Source organism: Eretmochelys imbricata, chromosome 5 (genome assembly GCF_965152235.1).
Source record: "Eretmochelys imbricata isolate rEreImb1 chromosome 5, rEreImb1.hap1, whole genome shotgun sequence".
Classification (NCBI taxonomy): domain Eukaryota; kingdom Metazoa; phylum Chordata; order Testudines; family Cheloniidae; genus Eretmochelys; species Eretmochelys imbricata.
In genome coordinates, this window is record NC_135576.1 from 58,237,489 (window position 1) to 58,261,117 (window position 23,629).

Here is a 23,629-nt window from a genome sequence, read left to right on the forward strand (position 1 = left end):
GTACTTAGACTTCTGTAAGATGTTTGATTTAGTACCGCAGGACATTTTGATTAAAAAACTAGATTGATATAAAATTAACATGTCACACCTTAAATAGATTAAAATGGGATAATTAATAGGTCCTAAAATGTAACTGTAAATGGGGAATTGTCATCAAGTGGGTCTGTTTCTACTGGTGTCCCACATGGATTTGTTCTTGGCCCTATGCTATTTAACATTTTTATCAACGACCAGATGACTGGTGCCTCCCCATGCTGGGAGGCACCAGCTAAAGCAGAGGATACGTGACCTCCTCACGTGTCTCCCTTCCGCCCCACCCGAGACCCCATGCTCTCTCCCACACCCCACATTACCTGCTGCTGCTCCAGCTTCCTCTGGCATGTTTGGCAACCCCCTGCCCTCCCTGGCACCCAGACCCGGGGAGTGGGACAAAGCCACTCCTGGTCGCTGCTCCGTGCAGCGTAGCCAGCTGCCTGGGAGAGAGCCTGGCTGGGGAGGGGGCCAGCAGCAGCCTGCTCCATGCCCAGGCTCGGCTTCTGGAGACAGGGGCCGAATGTGCCAGGGTGGGGATCTCTGGCTCATTCAGCCGCTGTCCCCAGAAGCCGAGCCTGGGTGGGGGACAGCCCACTGCCACCACAGCCAGGCTCTCTCCCAGGCAGCTGCTGTAGGCAGCTGCTACTGAGCTGCCAGAAAGGCTCTGTCCCCGCCCCTTCCTCTCTCCACCTGGGTGGCTGGTGGGGGGACACTGGACCCTCCATGCCCCTCACCCCCGCACCAGACTCCTGGAAGAAACTTAAAATCATCACTGATGAAGTTAGCAGATGACCCAAAAATTGGGAGAGTGGTAAATAATGAAGAGGATGGGTCACTAATTCAGAGCAATTTAGATCGCTTGGTAAACTGGCTGCAAGCAAACCATATGCATTTTAATACCACTAAATGTAAATGTATACAGCTGGGAACAAACAATGTAGGTCATACTTACAGAATGGAGGACTCTATCCTGGGAAGCAGTGACTCTGAAAAAGATTTGGGGGTTGTGGTGGATAATCAGCTGAACATGAGCTCCCAGTGTAATGCTGTGGCCAAAAGAGCTATCCTGGAATGCATAAATAGGGGAATCTTGAGTAGAACTAGGGAGAGGTTATTTTATCTCTATATTTGTCAGTGATGTGACCCCTGCTGGAATATCGTGTCCAGTTCCGGTGCCCACAATTCAAGAAGGATGTTGGTAAACGGAAGAGGGTTCAGAGAAGAGCCATAAGAATGATTAAAGGATTAGAAGGCATGCCTTTATAGTGATAGACTCACGGAACTCAATCTAGCTTAACAAAGAGAAGGTTAAGTGATGACTGGATTGCAGTCTATAAGTATCTACATGGGGAACAAATATTTAATAATGGTTTCTTCAATCTAGCAGAGAAAGGCTGGGAATCAAAGGTCTGAGAGTTGTTTAGACTCTACAATTGCAGAGTTTTTAATGGTGAGAGTAATTAACCATTGGATCAATTTACCAAGAGTCACGGTAAATTCTCCATCACTGACCATTTTTAAATCAACACTGGATGTTTTTCCAAATGATCTGCTCTAGGAATTATTTTGGGGAAGTTCTATGGCCTGTGTTATACAGGAGTACAGACTAGATTATCACAATGGGCCCTTCTGGCCTTGCAATGTATGAGTCTATGAAAGTAATGCTTATGTAAATGGTGCATAGCAAGGAGTGTTGCTTTCCCTAGTCATAATTTAAGTTGCTTTCTCAGCTTCTGCTTGGATGGCAGTGTTGTAATAGTGAGAGCACAGGGGTGAGAGAACTAAGGCTATGTCTACATTAGTTAAGCTTACGGCGGCAGAGCTATACCGATACAGCTGTGCCACTGTAAGATCCCCATAGCTTCTCTATGCTGATGGGAGAGAGCTCTGTCAGTGACATAATTAAACCACTCCCAATGAGCTATTTTGGTAACTATTTTGGCAGGAGAAGTTCTCCCACCAACATAATGCTGTGTACACTACTGCTTATGCTGGCGAATTTATGTCACTCAGGGGTGGGGTTTTTTCACATCCAGGAGCAACATAAATTTTGCTGACATAAGTGATAGCGTAGACATGGCCTCAGAGTCAGGATTCATGTTTCTAATATCTGACTTAGCCAGTGACTGCTTGTGTGCCCTTTGACTCGGACAGGTTATCTGAGTAATCTATGTACTCATTATGGAAAAACACAGATTAGCAATTTCATCATAAGTGTGTATTAAAATGTGGAAGTCCCTCTGAACCTCACATTATGAAATTCCACCCCAGCCTTCAACAGGAACCATCACGATTGCCACTGCTGCTTGGCTCTCATAAGAACACGGACAGACTTCCAGGTCCTGAGAGAAGTATCTCTGCTGTTTGTCTCTGTGTCTGCTCTTGCAAGATTATAACTGACTATTTTAAATTGGGGAATACACTCTGTAAGTCGCTGACCTTAAAACTATTTTATGATTAATACCAGCCCCTCTGGACCAAGAGTGTACTTACAAAAAAAAGTACTGAAATTATAGATGAGACAGATGTACCCAGCCAACAGCAGTTGGTCTTAACCTTAAGTGTAGCAGAGGCTCTTCTATAACGATGGGGCTCTTCTATAACGATGCTTTGTTGCCATGAGCCTGGGGTGTTGAAGCCTACCCGCTGCTAGTAAATTGTCGCTATGTGTTCCCCACTACTGTGTAACTCCAAGAAGGGTTATTTTAAGAGTTGAATTGTACAGATGAATCTGGTTGGTCTCTCAATCTCTCTGAACCTCGACTAATATAATAACGGTTTCTCTGGACTGCAAGTGTTTGAAATACACTCAAAATTAAACCTCCATAGTAGCTACTAATCTGATTAGGATAATATCCCACTGTGACCACTGAGCCTACTTACTTATGCATATACCCCCATCTTTTTGCCTTGTCCTTCACATCCACTTATTTGTTCATCCACCTGTTGCAGCTAGCCTTAACTATGAGATTTCTGGAAAAGGGACTTGTCTTTGTTCTATTCATTCATACAGTGCTTAGCACAATGGGGCACTGATCCCAGATCAAGACCTCCAGGTACTTCTGCAATCTAAATGTTTAATAATAGAATTAATATAGTGGAATAAGTTGAGCTGGAGGCTTGGGCTGACAAGGAGCAGCAAACAGCCACCTGCCACATAAGTGAGGGCAGCTTTAATCTCTTCTGGGTCTCCATAGTCACATAATTATGTCACTGCTCTCTTTTGGAATTGGGCTGTGCAGTGCAGTGCTCTGTGCACAAAACAACCATACTGCCTTCTGTTGTTGGCAGCCTGTACTCCTGCCTTAAACCCTCTAAAGGTACCCTTCTTCTCATGTACTAGCATTGCAGAGAGCCAACCTCTGTTCCAGATTCTTGCGTTTGGTAATGGAGCTTGATCTCTGGTCACTGGCAGATTCCAGCCTAAATTGGTGTATCTTCTGGTGGTATGGAGCCACTCTAGAAACTCATACCTCATGCTGGCATGGCGTATGCGTGGGAGAAAGGGGATGTGACCAGGGATTCCCTATGCCTCCCAATTAATTCATCCAGTTACTTCAGGGATAGCAGTTGTTCTGAATTGACCTTTTCTTTCTTGTTGGAAGAGCACACACTCCCTTTGAGGTGCCCAGGGAAAGTTTAGAATGTTTCAAGCCAGATTCACTCTTGCTGGCACAGGGAAGAGGGAAGGAAGTGCAAAGGGCATCTTTTTGCACTGCCTGCTCTAGTATGTTCCAAGCAGATTCATTTGAGATGATTTACCCAGGCTAGTACCACCACCTGTCTTCCCTTGACATTTCTATATAGGATGTAGCTTTAGTTTCCACTGGGGCGCTATAGTTACCTAATCATGCCCCCGCATTGGCCAGTTCAATCTGCTTTTGCAGCAGCGCTAGTTGACTGCCAATCCTCAGTGGCACTTTGCATCATATCAAGTTTTTCTGGCAGAGTGTCTACTGCCAGGATGTATGACAGGGCCTGGCAGAATTTGGCCTTCCACAGCAAAATCTTATATCCTTGCAATTCGATGGGAAGGAAGTGCGTAGTTTTGACGTGAGTCATTTTCAACATGCAGATTCTTTTTGAAAAATGCAAACGGTACATAAAATATATGTGCAACTTTTATGAATGGGTTCTTAGAGACTGAATTTCTAGAGACTGTCTGAACTCCGGAGTGCAATGATTTCACTATCATCAGTTCTTCTTAGAATTGCTTCAACAACAATCATCATTCATACCTTTTTATGCTTTATATTAGGGGTGTCGATTAATCGCAGTTAACTCATGCAATTAACTCAAAAAATTAATAATGATAAAAAATTTATCACTATTAATCGCAGTTTTAGTTGCATTGTTAAACAATAGAATACCAATTGAAATGTATAAAACATTTTTGGATTTTTTCTGCATTTTCAAATATATTGACTTCAATTACAATACAGTACAAAGTGTACGCTGCTCACTTTATATTATTATTTTTATTACAAATATTTGCACTGTAAAAATGATGGAAACAAAAGAAACTGTATTTTTCAATTCACCTCATACAAGTACTGCAGTGCAATCTCTTTATCGCGAAAGTGCAATTTACAAATGTATATTTTGTTTGTTTGTTACATAACTGCACCAAAAACAAAACAATGTAAAACTTCAGAGCCTACAAGTCCACTCAGTCCTACTTCCTGTTCAGCCAATCATTTAGACAAAAAAGTTTGTTTACATTTAAGAGAGATAATGCTGCCAACTTCGTTACAATGTCACCAGAAAGTGAGAACACGCATTTGCATGGGACTTTTGTAGATGGCGCTGCAAGGTATTTATGTGCCCAATGTGCTAAACATTTGTATGCCCCTTCATGCTTCGGCCACCGTTCCAAAAGACATGCTTCCATGCTGATGATGCTCATTTAAAAAAAAAAACAAAAAAAACCATTAAATTTGTGGCTCTAGTCCTTGGGGGAAGAACTGTATGTCCCCTGCTCTGTTTTACCCACATTATGCCAGATATTTCATGTTATAGCAGTTTTAGATGATGACCCAGCACGTTAGTTTTAAGAACACTTTCACTGCAGATTTTACAAAACATAAAGACGGTACCAATGTGAGATTTCTAAAGATAGCTACAGCGCTTGACCTAAGGTTTAATAATCTGAAGTGCCTTCCAAAATCTGAGAGGGTTGAGGTGTGGAGCATGCTTTCAGAAGTTTTAAAAGAGCAACACTCCGATGCAGAAACTACAGCAAACAACCAAAAAAGAAAATCAGCCTTCTGCTGGTAGCCTGAAATGATGATGAAAATGAACATGCATTGGTCCGCACGGCTTTGGATTGTTATCAAGCAGAACCTGTCATCAGCATGGATGCATTACCTCTGGAATGGTGGTTGAAACGTGAAGGGACATATGAATCTCTCGCACATCTGGCACGTAAATATCTTGCGGGGACGCCAGCTACAACAGTGCCATGAGAAAGCCTGTTCTCCCTTTTAGGTGACATTGTAAACAAGAAGCAGGCAGCATTATCTCCTGCAAATATAAACAAACTTGTTTGTCTGAGCAATTGGCTGACATGGGACTGAATGGACTTGTAGGCTCTAAAGTTTGACATTGTTTTATTTTTGAATGCAGTTGTTTTTTGTACGTAATTCTAGATTTGTAAGTTCAACTTTCAAATCAAAGAGATTGCACTACAGTTCTTGTATTAGGTGAACTGAAAAATACTCTTTTGGTTTTTTTACAGTGCAAATACTTGTAATCAAAAGTAAATATATAAAGTAAGCACTGTACACTTTGTATTCTGTGTTATAATTGAACTCAATATATTTGAAAATGTAGAAAACATCCAAAATATTTAAATAAACGGTATTCTCTTATTGTTTAACAGTGTGATTAATTGCAATTAATTTTTTAATCGCTTGACAGCCCTAATTTATACTTAACTTTTTTACAGAAAATGTTTCAGTTGCTGATCCCATTATGTCCAATCCACCTAAAAGTCCTTAGATTTGTTTTTAGAGTGGGAGGATGTTTTAGCTCCTGTTCAATAGTTCCTTTGGTTTAAAAAAAAAAAAAAGAAAAAAGTATGTACTATGTGCTTTAATTTTTAAATTTACAGACTTACCTCACCACTCAGTTTTCACAAGGCTCCCCTCCCCGAAGAGAGAAACTGAGAAACAAAAACAGACCATCCAGTAAAAAAATCTTTTTTTATCAATACAGTTAATTGTTTAACATTTTTATTGCTCTTAAACTTGTTTTGCAAAAATCTGAAGTAAACATTGCAATAGTTTTAGGGGGCATTTTTATGGTATTCAGCCGATTGGGGGTTTCATCTTCTTGTATTACATGATCATCAGGCCTGGATTAACCAATATGCACTGGGTGCACTTGCACAGGACCCCTATTTCAGATTTAGCCTGGCCACCCCAGGTGAATGAGTGAGTGAGTGGTGTTGTGATCTGGCTCACAGGGTCATAGTGCCCTAGGTTTTGCACCCACGATCAATAGTGCAGGAAGCAACTTGCCCACCCCAGCTGCACTCAGATCCTACCAGGCCCGAGGCAAGACAAGAGCCCAGAGGCAGAAGCAGGGCTGGGGATTTACTACTCCTACCAGCAGTTGAGCCTGAGATCAGGAATAGGTGGGACTGGGAGCAGGTCCCTGGCTGCATACAGGGTATAGTACCCCTTCCCCATTCTTATGCAGAGGGAAGCAACCCCACAGGCTTGGGCCCTCTCTATCTAGTCTAAGATAGGTAGCATCCACCCTCCCCCCCAAATTTCCATAGTGCATAGGGCTCTAAAAGTCTTTAATCTGGCCCTGATAATCATAAGGGTCTCTTCTGGCCTTCAAATCTATGAATCTGTGACTCTCTGATAAAGTGGTTTCAGTCTCTGTTGCGTAGGTGTACATACATGCAGAAACTGGGTGTTCCCAGTCTCGTTTCATATTTAAAGTTGCAAACATTAGAAATTCTTCAGAATAAGAGGCTAAATGAAAGCTCATTTACTATTTATAAGCTCAATTACAAGTTTCATGCCTGTAGGGTACATTTCAAACGACTTGCCCTATTTAGTTTTTAAATAAGTCCTGACGACAGAGGGAGCCATTAAAACAATGCAAATTCAATAAAAGGAAGCCTTCTAGAATTCTCCTTTCTGCAGATCTCGGAATTAACTCCTTCTTCTTTATTTAAAAAGTTGTTCCCTTCTGCCCACACCCAATATTCATATAATTTAACAATCAGACCAGAAAGAGAGAGTCAGATTTCAGTCCCAAAAGTTAAATGATATGATTTTTGTGCAGACAAAAGACACAGTTTTAACACTTTGTGTTGGCTCAACTTAAAGGTCAAAATTAGCAAGTTTTAAAGAAGAGCCACAGAGACACACACAGTGGGGCTCTTGTAAAAATCATAAATGAAAGCCACTGTTCAATTAGGGAGTAGCATGGAGAATTTCTTTTAAAACTGCAGCTTGATATCAATGATGGCAGCAAAGCAGTTTGCATGAGATTGATGTTAGAGCAGGAATGTAAGAAGCCAGCAGGTCAATATGAGAACAAAAAATAGTGGCTGGCAGAATAAAATAAGTGGTGAGCAGTTGCCAGTTTCTGTTGTAAAGCAGTCCCTAAACCTGTTTTCTCACTGTTGTGATGGCTGCGAAACTTGTTTTTTGCTCTGATCTTGGCTTCACAACTGGGTGGGTTAACCAGATAATCATTTTTAATGACCATTACTGGGGGCCTCAGGACATAAGATTACGCTTACTGTTAACTTCTAAACCTGAGTTTTACAATGACACCTGCTCTTGTGATTCAGTGTTTCATATCCCAATCACATGAACCATTGGCTGTTGGAGTAAAAGAGGGCATCTGCTACGGCATGTAGAATCTTGTCATGACTCTGTGTTCCCAATCTAGGATTGCTTCATTTCACTGATGCTTTCCTTTTCTCCAGGGTCTTTACGTCTTTGTGGTGTATTTTATCCTACACAACCAGCTTTGTTGCCCTGTGAAAGCAAGTTACACCATAGATATGAATGGACACACAAGCCCAGGCTCCGCCTTCTTCACACATGGCAGTGGGATGCCCCCAGCAGGAGGAGAGATCAGCAAGTCTACTCAGAACCTGATCAGTGCTATAGAAGAGGTACCTGTATTCTATACCTCATAATCATTATCATACTTACTGTAAAGCTGAATGGGGAAACAGTGATATACATAGATGTGAGATGACCACCTGTGAATTGCCGGGGTGGGATTATTTTTGTTTTTATGCTTCATGTCTGAATTTGGGGGGGGGGGGGATATATAATGATGTTAGCTTGTACAATAAAAGTTGCTATTGTCAGTCATGGTAGCGCTCCTCTGAATTACAGCTCTCTGGTAACATCAGAGCTATAGATCACCCCACCCACCCACCCTTTTTTTTACATTGCTTATTAGCTTTGTTATAAGGCCATGGATTGAGTATTTGAAAAGTAGGTCACAGTCAACATAAAATACTTTCCAGGTTACTGTAATTCTGGGGTGAATCCTGGCCCCATTGAAGTCCATGGCAAAACTCCTGTTGACTTCAGTAGGGCCAGGTTTTCACTTCTGATCTTTATGGATGTCACAATTGGATTTGTCACATGATGAGTTCTGTGAATCAAAAACAATTCAAACTCATTTTTTTTCTGGGACAGAAATTCTGTTTTCTGGCCAGTTCTAGTTTTGAATTAGGTGGCTGATGGGATGTACTACCAAGCTCTGCCCCAGCATTTTCAAAGGCACATAATATTATGAAGATGAATTATTTAAACAAATAAATAAGATTGTCGTGGGATGGGAGGGAGAGTGGGGCGCCAGTGAAGGGTCGTATCAAGTGGAAAGAAAGAGGATCTTAGATGGTATGGAGAGGAAAGACAGACTGTTTTGGAGGGTCTCAGGAGATGGGGAAAGGCAACCACGTTGACATTCAAAGAAAGAACAAACAAAGAGATTTTCAATGGAATTTTAGAGTACTTTAATTAGAACTTCTCTGTACCTGAGGAGAATCTTCAGATATGGGGAAAAGTTGGATGACTTTTTTAAACCAACTAGACCATTCATAATGAACACAAAGCCAAATTACTTGTAATCAATTACAGTAATTTTAAAGAGAAAAACATTGAGCTAGACTTTCCCTAGGAAGAGGTGCCAAAAAAGCCCATTATGACTCCCCTGATCCTGCATAGTCATGGGTTCAAACCATTCAGATACGGCAGTGAAGAGGGTCTGGTTAAGAATGTGGACAGACAGAACTATTCATGTACTATAGCTTTTGATGATAACTGCAGCTTTGAGACTTTTAAACTCATTTAAGGTGCCAGCAGACTGGGAGAGGGCATCCTTGCGGCCAACTAGTCAGGCCAGTGCTACTTTTAAGCAGAGCCCGCAAAATGGGCATGCCTTCAACACTTCTGGAGGATTTAGTAACAGCTCATTGGTGTCTGACGAGGAATCACAAGAGTTTGATGACTTAATATTTGCTTTAAAAACTGGTGAGTAGCAGTTTTTTTTCTTGGTTTCTAGAAGCCTGTATGCTATGCTTTGTAACATAACAGTTTCTCAGGGAGTCACTAAAAGGGAAGATCCAATTGCTGCTAACACATTCTTGATTGCCAGTACAAATCTAGAGCAACATTTTTGTTTTGGTGTGAACTGTTATTCTCTGAACTAAGAATAATGACCATATTATTTGAAATAACAAGGGAAATAGGCCTACAAAAGCATCATTTGAATAACATTAAGCTTGTGATACAAACCAACAGAAGCCAGGAAAGGTTGAAAGTTTAACATTTTTCTCCAAGTACTTTAGGGGTAAGTCTACATAGCAAAGCAAAACCAAATAAATAAACAAACAAACCCCACAGCAGCGAGTCTGAGCCCAGACTTGGGTTTGCGGGACCTACGCAGTGGGGCTAATAAAAGCAGCATAGATGTTCAGGCTCTCTCCCTTCACCAGGTTTCAGCTGTTTTAATAAGTGTATTTATACTGTCTTATGACTCAATCCAACTCCTATTAAACTCTATGGAATGATTCCCATTAACTCCAGTGTAGATTGGATTGATCCCTCAGAAGTTAAGCTTCAAATAGTATTCTCTCATTTAAATTCCTAATATATGGTGCAGTACTATACCTATATTGTATGCATTTGTTTATATAAATGTAGTGTGTACTGTATCATAAATAATAATTTAAAATAATAATTTTAAATAATAATTTTAAATATGAAAGAATACTATTACAATATAACTGTATCTTGACTTCATGTTATACTTTACATATGTGTGTGTAATAAAGACAGAGAATATGTACATTAAATCTGAACTGCCCTTGAACAGTTGCACGTTTCCCATTTAATTAAAAAGTGCACCCCAACAGTGGGGACCCTTAACTTTAGTCCTATGTTTGTGAAACGCTAACCATTTAAAAGTGTTCATGTTCCTTTCTGTGCTTGAGAAAGTCCTCCACATTTAATTCAGTGCAGCTTCCAGATAAACAGCCAATGTTACAATAAATACACAAAGATACACATTCTGCTGGTGCCACTTAACTTGTTTTTGTTTTATAAAACTATAGTAAGCCATGTTAGGGGGTTTATTCCTTCACCCACTTCCTTCCCTGGTCCTTCTCGCATGAACAAAGAGCAACAATACCCGAAGTCCAAAGGTGCAAACAATTCAATGTTTATTGGGGTGAACTTCCAGCAAGCATGATTCCAGTTTCCTTCCTTAGTATCCTCCTTCCCAGCTCTGACACCACAGAGCCTTACATCTGTGTCCCTGTTCCCATTCCTGCCCTTAGCAAAATATTATTCCAATTTCCTTACCCCCATTCCCATTTCCCCCTTTAGCAAAACATGATTGCAATTTCCTTACCCCCATTCCCTGTTCCCATTTCCCCTCTTTAGCAAAACATGATTCCAATTTCTCCACCCCCATTCCCTATTCCCATCTCTCCCACCCACACACCCACCCCCTCACTTCCTGATTGACTGCAGACTATATAGTAAAACTTGAGTTCGGCTTAGCTATACCTTAACCAATCATTTTCCTGAAATTTAACTAACCAATCCTAACATATTGTAACATGATTATGTAACCAATTATATCCCACCACCTTAATAGTTTACACCCAGCAAAATTAATTATACAGCAGACAGGAACAATCACAGAACCAGACAGAGATTATACAGACAAACAATAGCAAAGTGGGAACTATAATGACAAAACAATACAGAAGTGAGGATTTCACATCCCAGTATTGATAAGTGAGTTCTTGCCACACAGGATGCTATCAAACTAAGTTTCCTTTAACATTTTCTAGGCACTTCCCTTTCTCTGGAGGTGATAGGCACTATCAGGACAGGACTGTATTCCTAACAGCCCAATAGCACCTTATTTCAATGTGACTAGTTTGGGATGTGAGGAGGTGACCGGTCGCTTCCTAGCTTATGGCTGCCTCTGCTGCTTAGCCAAAGGCCTTAGCCTAAGAACAGGGTCTCAGACTGTCACAGTAAGAGAAGGCCCTTACACCGCCAGACAGTGATTTTGATTCTTTCTTTTATACCTCTAGAACTAGCCAAGTGATAAGAATACACCTAAATTCTTAAAGTACAGGCCTTTGCAGACAGGCCTGAATATCTATATCCTAAGGCCTGAATATCTATATCCTAACAAGCCAATTGATTTGTTTTTTGTTTTTTGTTTTTTTAATGAAAAAGGGAATTATAAGATTATTCTAGGGTTAGGCACAAAGCTACCAAATTATTTCTTTATAGGTTGTCACTTTCAATGGTATTTTTTTACATTGTCCAACCTGCGGTTCATTTCCTGAACATGTTCATTTCTACTGGACATTTTTCAGCACATTTTTCTTTTGTCACCCAGTCTACTGCTAACTACTGTAGCATTTAGTACAGTTTTTGGCCAAGATTTTCGAAATTGGGTGCCTGAAATTAGATTCCTAAATCCATAATAGGGTATCTAAATAAGTTGCCAGATTTTCAAAAATTCTGAGCACTTGGTAGCTCCCGCTGGCTTCAGGCATTCATTTAAAAAATTTGTGGCCTTTATTTTTTTGTTTTATTTTTTCCTTCCATATGCTTTTAAAATAATCTTCGGGAAACTGAATGACACAGAAAATTGGTAATAAACAGGGATCCTAGAAATCCATTTGCCATGGAAAAACTTGGAATTTGCATTTTTAAAGAGAATCTTTAGTTTTTACAATTTTGTGAAAAAATAAAAACGTACAGTAGAACCCTGTTTTCTGAGCCTCCATTACGCAGCTGCCTGGGACTGACCTCCCGAGCCCCAGTCACTGTTCGCCCCGGACAGCTGGTGACTCAGTTAATACTGACAGCCGGATAATGGAGGCTCGAATAAATGGGGTTCTACTGTATATCAGTAAAACATTGTGTTCAACTGATACCTATATATATTGTGGCTAGGGAAACTAAAGTTAAGCATTTCATTTTAATTGTGGAAAATTGTGGATTTTGTGTTTTTTTTATTGGAGAATTTTGTTTTTTAATCACGGAAAACTATGATTCCTGATAATAATGGAGACTTTCGTCATTATGGGTTAGATGTTGCACATGCTTACCACCAATAATAGTGCTTATTGTTTTGTGCAGCTGCATTTGATGTCAGTTGAGCCATTCACAGCAGTAATCACAACATTCAATAGTAAAGAGTGTGCAGGAGTGGGCCTTAAAACATCAGTTCCAATTTGAGAGTAGCAGGGATTTAATGTGATGGCGGTTTATTAACCAACAGTAAGAATAGTTTGCCTTAGTTCAGCACAACTTTATTTTATATGAGAGGTGAGTTTGAGCCAAGACCTTGGTTCTGAACAGCTCCAGGCTTTAGGAAAACTCCAGTAATGGAGATCATAAAAGTAGCTAGATAAATCAAATCCAGATTCAAATCAAATCAAGATTTGAACTGGCCCCACCTGTCTAATGTATCCAAGGAAAATCCCGAAGAGAAGAGTTTGAATGAGGATCCAAACTTTGTGGCTGTGGCCCATCACACTTAATCCAAAATCCATGGCAGAGTTAAATAATACAATTATGGGGATAAACAACGAGAGAGCAATTAAAAGATGCAGGCAAAGGAGAAAAGATACATTTTCATTTGAGGTTATTAAGAAAAGCATTTCTATTTGGTTCCTATTAAATACTATCTGACACCCTTTCTGCAGACTCAAGAGAACGACCTAAGATTGCATGAACATGTTGTTCAGACTGCCCTGTACTGCACAGTGCATTTCTGGTAGCCCCTTTTGAAAAAGGTTGAGGCATTTTAGTGGGGTGGGGAAGCTTGCACTCCTGTTGCCTTTGTTTTACCTGGTCTAAGGATAAGTAGAAGACTTCATTCCCCAAGATTGTCAATCCAGAACCTTCTACAGGTAGCCCTAATTATGCTAGAAATAATGGCTCAGATCCTGAGGGACTGGTCAGCATGAGAATGAGCAAAGATGTCTCTGTGACACTCCGGTATGAAATGCAGAGGTAATTCAGAGCAACCTGAAGGTTTCTCTAATTTATGTTTGCTGCCAATGATCTCAGGGGTTGTTTGTCAGCCAGGAATTGCTGAACATAAGAACACCCAGCTATGTCCCCTTTCCATTAGCTAGCCCCCCCGTATTGGAAGGAATACTACAGGAGCCACTATGGTGAGTCTACGTCACCCAAGGATTCCACTATGGGGGAATTCTCCAGTGGCCAGTTAAGCTGGCTCCAATGCAGCATTGTGCCAGGGAAGCAGAGAAATTGGGTACAGTATCATGTAGTTTGTATAACTTCAAGAGCTTCAGCTCTGTGCAAGGGATTAAGGAAAGATTACTCCAGGAAAAATAATATAAAAAAATGTACTGCCTGTTGATTGATGCTAAAACCTTGTTTGTTTCCTGCTAGTCATTAGGTTGGCTTAAATGGTTTATTTTATTTTATTTCTTTTATGGCTTTCATAATAAATCAAAGGACTATGCTTCCACTGAATAAGGATAATTATTCCATAATTAGTTATTGCTAATTACATTAATTATCTAATAATACCCATTCATTTTGGGCTAAATCACATTTTGTCTGATTCCTTTTTTAGTGCTCAAGCTCATCTTGACAGCTTAATGAGCCCCTCCTCTTTAAGACTGATTCACTCTAATACATGGGGTTAGGGTAATTAAGATATAAAACCATTTTAAAGTGACTCCCATTTAAGCACAGCTACACTTCAGTCCTCCTGTCTAGAAAGCAGTAAGCTGCTGGATCTCCACATGTTATGTAAGGGGGGAGTGTAGTTAAAAAAGGATGGGATGAAGGGAAAAATCGGTGGATGCTGGCTTCAAGCAGTGAATTACTCATAAGCTTTGCTCCTTAGGCATAAATTTAATGCCGGAACTGAATGCTAGCCTTACTGACCTCTCAGTCCGAACCATATTCCCACCAATCACAAACACTCCCACCCCTGCCTTTCTACTGAAGTCACTCCCTCTGGGCCCAATGGAGGTTCAACACATAAAAGCCTCCAAAACATTCCTAGATGCACAGTTTTGCTCCTTCTCTTGCCTGTGGTATGAATAAGCTGTTTGGGGAGCAGGTCTGTTTATAGTAGTCATTAGAAGTCATACCATACTTTTGGCTCATAATCACTACCACACTACACCTGAGATTATCAAGTGATGATAGAACCAAGGAAGGCAGGTTTATGACCCACATTTGCAATGTTTAAGGAAGTTTTGTTCACTGCCAGCCTGAATTTGGCCCTTCTGCGTTAATAATGTAAAAAACCCTCCAAAATCAAAAATAATTTGAAAAGTAAATCGGTTATTAAAATACAACACACAACGCCATGTAAGCGTCCCACAATAATTCGTTGAATATAGTATTGAACAGGTCGACATTTTCAAAAGAGTCTGCTAATTTTGGCTGCCATCATTTTGCGTGCTCACTTTGAGACTCAGTATCTCAGATTGCAAAAAGAAAAGGAGGACTTGTGGCACCTTAGAGACTAACCAATTTATTTGAGCATGAGCTTTCGTGAGCTACAGCTCACTTCATCAGATGCATACCGTGGAAACTGCAGCAGACTTTATATATACACAGAGAATATGAAACAATACCTCCTCCCACCCCACTGTCCTGCTGGTAATAGCTTATCTAAAGTAATCATCAGGTTAGGCCATTTCCAGCACAAATCCAGGTTTTCTCACCCTCCACCCCCCCACACAAATTCACTCTCCTGCTGGTGATAGCCCATCCAAAGTGACAACTCTTTACACAATGTGCATGATAATCAAGTTAGGCCATTTCCTGCACAAATCCAGGTTCTCTCACCCCCTCACCCCCCTCCAAAAACCCACCCCCATACACACACAAACTCACTCTCCTGCTGGTAATAGCTCATCCAAACTGACCACTCTCCAAGTTTAAATCCAAGTTAAACCAGAACATCTGGGGGGGGGGGGTAGGAAAAAACAAGAGGAAATAGGCTACCTTGCATAATGACTTAGCCACTCCCAGTCTCTATTTAAGCCTAAATTAATAGTATCCAATTTGCAAATGAATTCCAATTCAGCAGTTTCTCGCTGGAGTCTGGATTTGAAGTTTTTTTGTTTTAAGATAGCGACCTTCATGTCTGTGATTGCGTGACCAGAGTGATTGAAGTGTTCTCCGACTGGTTTATGAATGTTATAATCCAGAAGAGTTCCCAGAAGTTACCTACTACAGGACAGGCCTAACAAAGAAAATAACAGAACGCCACTAGCCGTCACCTTCAGCCCCCAACTAAAACCCCTCCAACGCATTATTAAGGATCTACAACCTATCCTAAAGGATGACCCAACACTCTCACAAATCTTGGGAGACAGGCCAGTCCTTGCCTACAGACAGCCCCGCAACCTGAAGCAAATACTCACCAACAACCACATACCACACAACAGAACCACTAACCCAGGAACTTATCCTTGCAACAAAGCCCATTGCCAATTGTGCCCACATATCTATTCAGGGGACACCATCACAGGGCCTAATACCATCAGCCACACTATCAGAGGCTCGTTCACCTGCACATCCACCAATGTGATATATGCCATCATGTGCCAGCAATGCCCCTCTGCCATGTACATTGGTCAAACTGGACAGTCTCTACGTAAAAGAATAAATGGACACAAATCAGATGTCAAGAATTATAACATTCATAAACCAGTCGGAGAACACTTCAATCTCTCTGGTCACGCAATCACAGACATGAAGGTCGCTATCTTAAAACAAAAAAACTTCAAATCCAGACTCCAGCGAGAAACTGCTGAATTGGAATTCATTTGCAAATTGGATACTATTAATTTAGGCTTAAATAGAGACTGGGAGTGGCTAAGTCATTATGCAAGGTAGCCTATTTCCTCTTGTTTTTTCCTACCCCCCCCCCCCCCAGATGTTCTGGTTTAACTTGGATTTAAACTTGGAGAGTGGTCAGTTTGGATGAGCTATTACCAGCAGGAGAGTGAGTTTGTGTGTGTATGGGGGTGGGTTTTTGGAGGGGGGTGAGGGAGTGAGAGAACCTGGATTTGTGCAGGAAATGGCCTAACTTGATTATCATGCACATTGTGTAAAGAGTTGTCACTTTGGATGGGCTATCACCAGCAGGAGAGTGAATTTGTGTGGGGGGTGGAGGGTGAGAAAACCTGGATTTGTGCTGGAAATGGCCTAACCTGATGATTACTTTAGATAAGCTATTACCAGCAGGACAGTGGGGTGGGAGGAGGTATTGTTTCATATTCTCTGTGTATATATAAAGTCTGCTGCAGTTTCCACGGTATGCATCTGATGAAGTGAGCTGTAGCTCATGAAAGCTCATGCTCAAATAAATTGGTTAGTCTCTAAGGTGCCACAAGTCCTCCTTTTCTTTTTGCGAATACAGACTAACACGGCTGTTACTCTGAAACCTATCTCAGATTGGGAACCCAAAACTAGAAGTCACTTTTGAAAATATTGGCTGAAATGTTCAGTTGTTTAGCATTCCTGAAAGGTGCTGGATAAACTCCTTGTAGAGAAAAGTCCTTTTTATCCACAGCTATGGTACAGGCAATGGCAATCTTAGCTCTCCCACCTTGCCTCACCAATGTACCTCATATCCGGTCTGAAAGGAACAAGTCAAAAGGTGAGAAAAGGGGGAGAAGGTGATTTCCCTGCCCATTCAATTGGCTTCTCCATTGTTACTGCCAACAGAGGTGCTAGCTGAAATAGTGGATGTGGGACATGGTTCCACTAGGACCAAGGACTCATTTCCATTGAATCCTAAAATTTGTCACTAGAGGATCAGTTGGTGACATATTACTCTACCAACCTCTATAGCCAGCCAATCCCATAAAACGAGATGTAAAGTGTAAGAGTGTGTGTATATCTACCATCAGATTTTTGTATGTAATGTCTAATATTGCACATTGACTAAAAAAGTGTGATGGATACAGAATATAGTCTATGTGTTTATAATATGATAAAAATGTGTACAACAGATAAAAATAACATTCAACATTTTTCACAGATATTATAGTGAAAGCTTGATACGTGTGCAGGCAGCTAAGTAAGATCAAACTTAGGCCCTTCATGTGGAACAATTTTTAAAGTATGTTGAGTGTTGGGATTCACTGAATAAATCTTTTGACCAGTAGATGTCACTGGAGGGGCCTTGCTGGTTTTGCAGTGTAACCATGCTCACTCTGAAATGATTACATCTAGTTCTGAGGCAAGATGGGCCCTAAACTGAGAACAAGTTGGCCCAATGAACTCTGCAAACCTTGTCTTGTAAACACTCCTAGCCTCACTAATCTGTAGACCAACTGTTTGGTAGTTTGGTATCCCGGGTTACATTGAAACTCTAATTCCTAAAAAGGATCAATTCCTAAACATTTTGTCAGAGCAATGACTGTTATAAAGGGAATTAACCTATTTTAAACACAACAATCTGTTGTCTCCTTCCTAAAAGGATGCTGCCTGGCCATGTTCCAGGAATATTTAGGAATGTTTAGGAATGTAAGTACTGCAATATCAGATTAGTACATGTAGTCTAGTATCTTGTCTCTGATAAGGAGGACTTGTGGCACCTTAGAGACTAACAAATTTATTTGAGCATAAGCTTTCGTGAGCTACAGCTCACTTCATCGGATGCTCACGAAAGCTTATGTTCAAATAAATTTGTTAGTCTCTAAGGTGCCACAAGTCCTCCTTTCCTTTTTGCAGATACAGACTAACACGGCTGCTACTCTGAAACTTGTCTCTGATAATGACCATTGCCAGATGCTTCAAGAAACCCCCACAATGGACAATGCTGGAATAACATGTTTGCAAGAGAAATTTCTTTCTAACACCATCAGTTAGTGGTTACCTAATGACCTGAAGCATGAGGGTTCATGTACATTGTAAAATAATCTTCATTAAACATGTAAGTGTCTAATCCTTTTTGAAAGCCATTCACCTCTTTGTCTTAAAGATATCTTGTGGCAATAAATTCCACAGGCTAATTGTTTTGTGCAAAAAAATAATTTTCATTTATCTATTTTACATGTGTGGCCTTTCAAGTTCATTGAATGCCATCTTGTTCTTGCATAATAAGAGGCCAATATGAGTGTCTGATTTACCTTCTTTATATCACTCATTATATTGTATCTCTCCTTTCTAAACTAAACAGTCCCCATCTAAGAGAAGGAAAGAGTGCAAAAAACAAGAAAAGGAAAAAAAATAGTTATGCTTTTTTCAATTTCAAACAGTTTCATCATTAAGGTAATTAAGCACTTAGTGTCTAACTTTAAGTGTAGGAGTAGGCACACTGGCTTTAATAGACCTACTCCTCAACTTCAGAGCTTCGCTAATTCAGACTCTAAACTCCTCCACAGCTAGCATTATGGTACATCCTGCCCCATCAGACAGCTTTTTACACCTCTCTTGCTTGATAGTGATCTCTCCCCTGAATGAATTCACACACCCAGAGTGTTATACCCTCTTGAAAAAAGAAAAGGAGGACTTGTGGCACCTTAGAGACTAACCAATTTATTTGAGCATAAGCTTTCGTGAGCTGCAGCTCACATGCATCCGATGAAGTGAGCTGTAGCTCACAAAACCTTATGCTCAGATAAATTGGTTAGTCTCTAAGGTGCCACAAGTACTCCTTTTCTTTTTGCGAATACAGACTAACACAGCTGCTACTCTGAATCCATACCTTCTTGAAAAAGTTAACCTGTCACTTTGCTTCCTTCTTAGTCCTTCTCCATATTCAAAATCACAGCCTATGTCTTATAGCTGATCTTTCACATTTCCTATATTCAGCCTACCCCCCCCCGCCCCCCCCCCCCCCCCCCCCAGTTTCCTATTTGGAAGTGCATGGTGAAACTTACTAAAGAGAGAGCATCTGGTGACCTAAAAAAATATGAGGACCTTCTGAAACTTAAAAGGAAAACTGTTGACTCCCGACCTTACCATTCCTAAACATTCTAAAGCCTAGGATGCCAGCTAGGGAGAGAAGAGCAAGAAGTCAGCTTTACAACTGATTTATATTTCTTAAAATATTTTAGCCTGAAAAAATGGAAATTATGGCTTTCATGAGCATGACATTTTCGGAACCTAATGAGCCAAATATCATTCCTGGTGTAACTCCTTTGCAATCACTGGAGTCACTGGATTTTGCCCAGTCTGTGTAATTTTCCTTAGCCCTTGGCTATATGTAACTGATTTCACTGGAAAGTAATGTCTGGTGTTAATCTGTTTTGGAGTTACCACACTTAATTTCATTGATGTGCAGTTCTGAATAAATCTGAATCTCAAGTCCCGAAAAGCCCAAATAAGAGCTGTTCATTTTTATGCTTTGTTTACTACAGTGTTATCTTGCACTAGAGGACAGGCACAATGCATCAGCCAGTGCCAGTTGTAGGTTTAAGCAGGGAGGGTTAAGGAGGGATATTTAACCTGCCCATTTGGTCATGCTGAAAGTAGAACCCTATTGAAACAGCTGAAATGATCATTTTAGCATCATATGGTAGATTCCACCACTAGAAATGAATCCCCTAAGAAGAAACTCCTGAGGGTCAAATTTTGAGCGCTACCTTAACCAGGCTTCCATTTATGCATGTGATGTCAGGGGAACAGAGACTGTGAGGTAGACATCCAAGTACCTGTTCACACCATCAAATCAGGTACTGAGACATTTAAGTGACCTACGTTGTGGGCAAAGACATGAACAATGTAGGTGCAGAGATGTGTCCTCAGTTAAATGAGCCTACAGTCTGTGGGTGCAAAGCTGTAGACCATATCAGAAAATCTGCTGTACTTTTGTGGGGGAGGAGAAGAGCTGCTGTAATAAGAATAGAGAAGTAGGGCAGGTTTCCTTGTGTAACAGGATATGATGTCATCCTTGCTGTTTCAGTCTTCAGTCCTCATTGTTTGTTTCTTGGCTTTGTGTTTCAGGTGCAGGCCTCAATATCAGTGATAATGATTCCTACCATGGCAGCCAGGATGGAGGCAGCATGGCTAACTCCCAGATTGTAGAACTTAGAAGAATACCCATAGCAGACACTCACCTCTAACGCCATTGGTTGTTTTTTTTAAAATTCAAATCTCCATATTTTTATATTTTTATTTCCTTTTGCACTAAAACACTACATGCAGCTGTGTGGTAGAATGCTGTGAGCTGTACTGGATGATTAACAAAGAATGGTAGGTTTTCTTTTTATATGTCAGAAAATATCCTGTACATTTTTACAGTGACTGAGCATCAACAGATTCAATGGAAGTTGGCCCAGATTTGTATCCTCTAAGTGGATGCACATATTCCATGAAGTGTAGATTTTTTTTAATTACCCTGTATGTGTAACACCATTTAATAAACCCAGTAGAGTTCATTTGATATAAACATGTCTGTCATTATTTGAGTCTGAGCACTGTCCAAGTGAAAAATAATATTTCTGGAAATGGAAGTTGAGGTGGTTAATTATAGTTGAGCAGGAGAGGATTTTAATGACAGAGTCTCTCCCTGTAACATGTTCTTTGGTTTTTGAGAGCTAACAACTGTGAACTTCACAGAAGCAAGTAAAGACACAATACTTGCTCCAGAGATCTTACAATATAAATTCTGACATGACACAACATGTGAGGGTCAGAAACAAACAGAAGGGAAGGAGAGATAAAGGACAGTTATAAGATCACTCAGTTACTCAGTAGGTCTATGCATATCTTGAGGGTTCTGTTACACTGTTGTTGGGTTTGTTTTGTTGTATGGACATTTTAATTTGAAATAGTGCATTTTATAATTGCATTTTGCGTAACTGAGCGACATCAGAGACCTTTGACAGTCAAACTGTCTTTAAGAAGGTTGTCTGGGATCTTTTACTAAAGTGTAACCTTTATAGTTTGTTCCTAAATAAAAAATAAATAAATTAGTTGTTATAATGCTTGTCTAGTATATCCTGCTGCTGTTAACAGGTATTGTTGTCCAGCTTCCATAATAATCCCATATTTGCATATGCTTAAAACTTTCTGAACTTCTGCTTTATGAATTTTTGCATGTTTGGTCTCCACCTAGAAGGAAATTATTTTGGTAAGTGTGAGTACCGTCATTTCAATCATTCTTGGAGAAGTGTGAAAGTGAAAAATACATACTTTTAGTCAAATTTTCAGATGTGAGAAATAGCTTTGGCTGAGACTGTGTGCAGAGTGGAGGAGAGGTAATTACAGGGCCAGAATAAGTGTACCTTGACTATGGTTCTGCAATTGATCAGAAATAAAGGAATCTATTCCATGATTTTCATAACTAAATAAATGTAAGGACTGTCCTTTATCAATGACACATACATATCTGGTCGTACAGTGGGCAGGGAGGAGGCGTGTCTCCCGCTTTTGCTGAAGCCAATTACTCTTCACTGTGACTATACTGCCTAGCAAATGTGAACCCTTCAGCTGCCAGCCCCGCTAGCCTCTGCAACTGCTGGGGAGGACAGCAGGCCACCTCTACCATTCACAATCTGAAGAGGAGAGTATCTTTCACCAGGTAGGCCCTTTCCAAGGCCCCAGTTGAGCAAAGAATTTACAGACACTTAACTGCATATCTGTGCAGTAAATCAAACATATGCTAAACTTTACACAGGTACTTTAGGCCCATTGAAGTTAATAGGATTTAAGCTCATGCCTAAATTTAAACATGCACTTTGTCGAACAATGTCCTAAGTTCTCTGGCTGCCAGTTCATTTGTCCACTGCTCTTGTGCTCTCCACACAACAAAGCAAATACCCACTGAGGGTCAAATCCTAGTACTGTTGAAGTCAATGGCAATAGTGCAGATGGAGAGTTTGAACCTCTATGATTTGGGCCCCAATTCAGGAAAGCCTCTTTATTTAGGACAGAACTTAAGCACCTGATTAAGAGCTGCTGAAGTCAATGAGACTTGAAAACATGCTCCTAAGCTAGGTACAGTAGGGACAGTCTTTAAAAATTAGGTGCATGCTACCTAAACATTCATCAGGCAACTTGTTGGGGGACCAGCCATAATGGATAATGTTCTATAAAATAGTGAATACTCTATACATATTTTGGGATTTATATTTCTTCACTGTTAGCCTATATGTAGACACTGCCAACATGGGGAGCTTGCTATTTTATGTGCTTGTGTCTCTTAAATATGCCATTAAACTGAGACTCTCATATATCCATATTTAATTAAAATCAAGTTTGTACAGTTTGCTAGTCATGACAATATACATGTTTTTATTATGTAGGAAAACCAGGAGTTGAAGGATTTTTGTGTTCTTACTGGGTCAGTTTATGGTGAGTATTGGGCAATGCAGGTATTTCACATCTGTCCACTAATGCCTTAACACGAAATATAGTTCTGGAGAATGATTGTGACACTTTTGTCTAAGGATTGCTCAATTGCAAAGGAGTTGGTACAGTCACAGATGTTTTATTAGTTTGCAGTACGTGCTTACACACACGTGGGAAGAAGAATGCTTGTTTGATTTTGACTCATGACCATCAATGCTGACATCTTGTGTCACTTTGACATGTTGCTCAATGGGCCTGGTCATGAGTTCACTGTAAATGCATCAGCATTGTTGGAAGAAGCTGGTATGGTGATGCTAGTTGCAGAATTTGGATTTGTAGCCACTGGTGATGTTTGTAGGGATGGTCACAAGACTAATCTGTTTTGGTATCACAAACTCAATGATTTGGGAGAAAATGCACACTGGGGGAAATCCTATTTTCTAATAGCATGAGACTATCAGCTAACTTGTGCTGTTCACTGAGTACCCAAGAGACAATAAAGATTCATCTCAAAGCACTGCACCTGCATGCTCCTCTTCACATATGTCAGACAGCCAGACCCTTACAGGAGCAGCTTTACAGCTAAAGTGACTTCAGATTGACAAGACTCATTGCTTCTGCTGGCACTCCGATCCCAGGCAGTATTTAAAACCTGATGCAGACTATAAGTAGCTCTTAGATTTTACCAGATGAATGAATACATAGTTAGACATCTACTCGTGTAAAATGAATGGACTAGATTTCAACCATCTGTTTGATCGTTG

At 40.4% G+C, this 23,629-nt stretch overlaps 1 protein-coding gene across 1 annotated transcript in view; it reads left to right on the top strand.

Moving 5' to 3' along the window:
* Positions 1 to 20,635, top strand: part of ADGRV1 (adhesion G protein-coupled receptor V1) — a 420,452-nt gene extending 399,817 nt beyond the window's left edge. Inside the window, exons 89-91 of the mRNA XM_077818015.1 lie at positions 7,988 to 8,179; positions 9,377 to 9,554; positions 20,517 to 20,635. Coding sequence (XP_077674141.1) covers positions 7,988 to 8,179; positions 9,377 to 9,554; positions 20,517 to 20,635 — 489 coding nt within the window. The remainder of the gene's footprint in view (positions 1 to 7,987; positions 8,180 to 9,376; positions 9,555 to 20,516) is intronic.
* Positions 20,636 to 23,629: the final 2,994 nt, after the last annotated feature.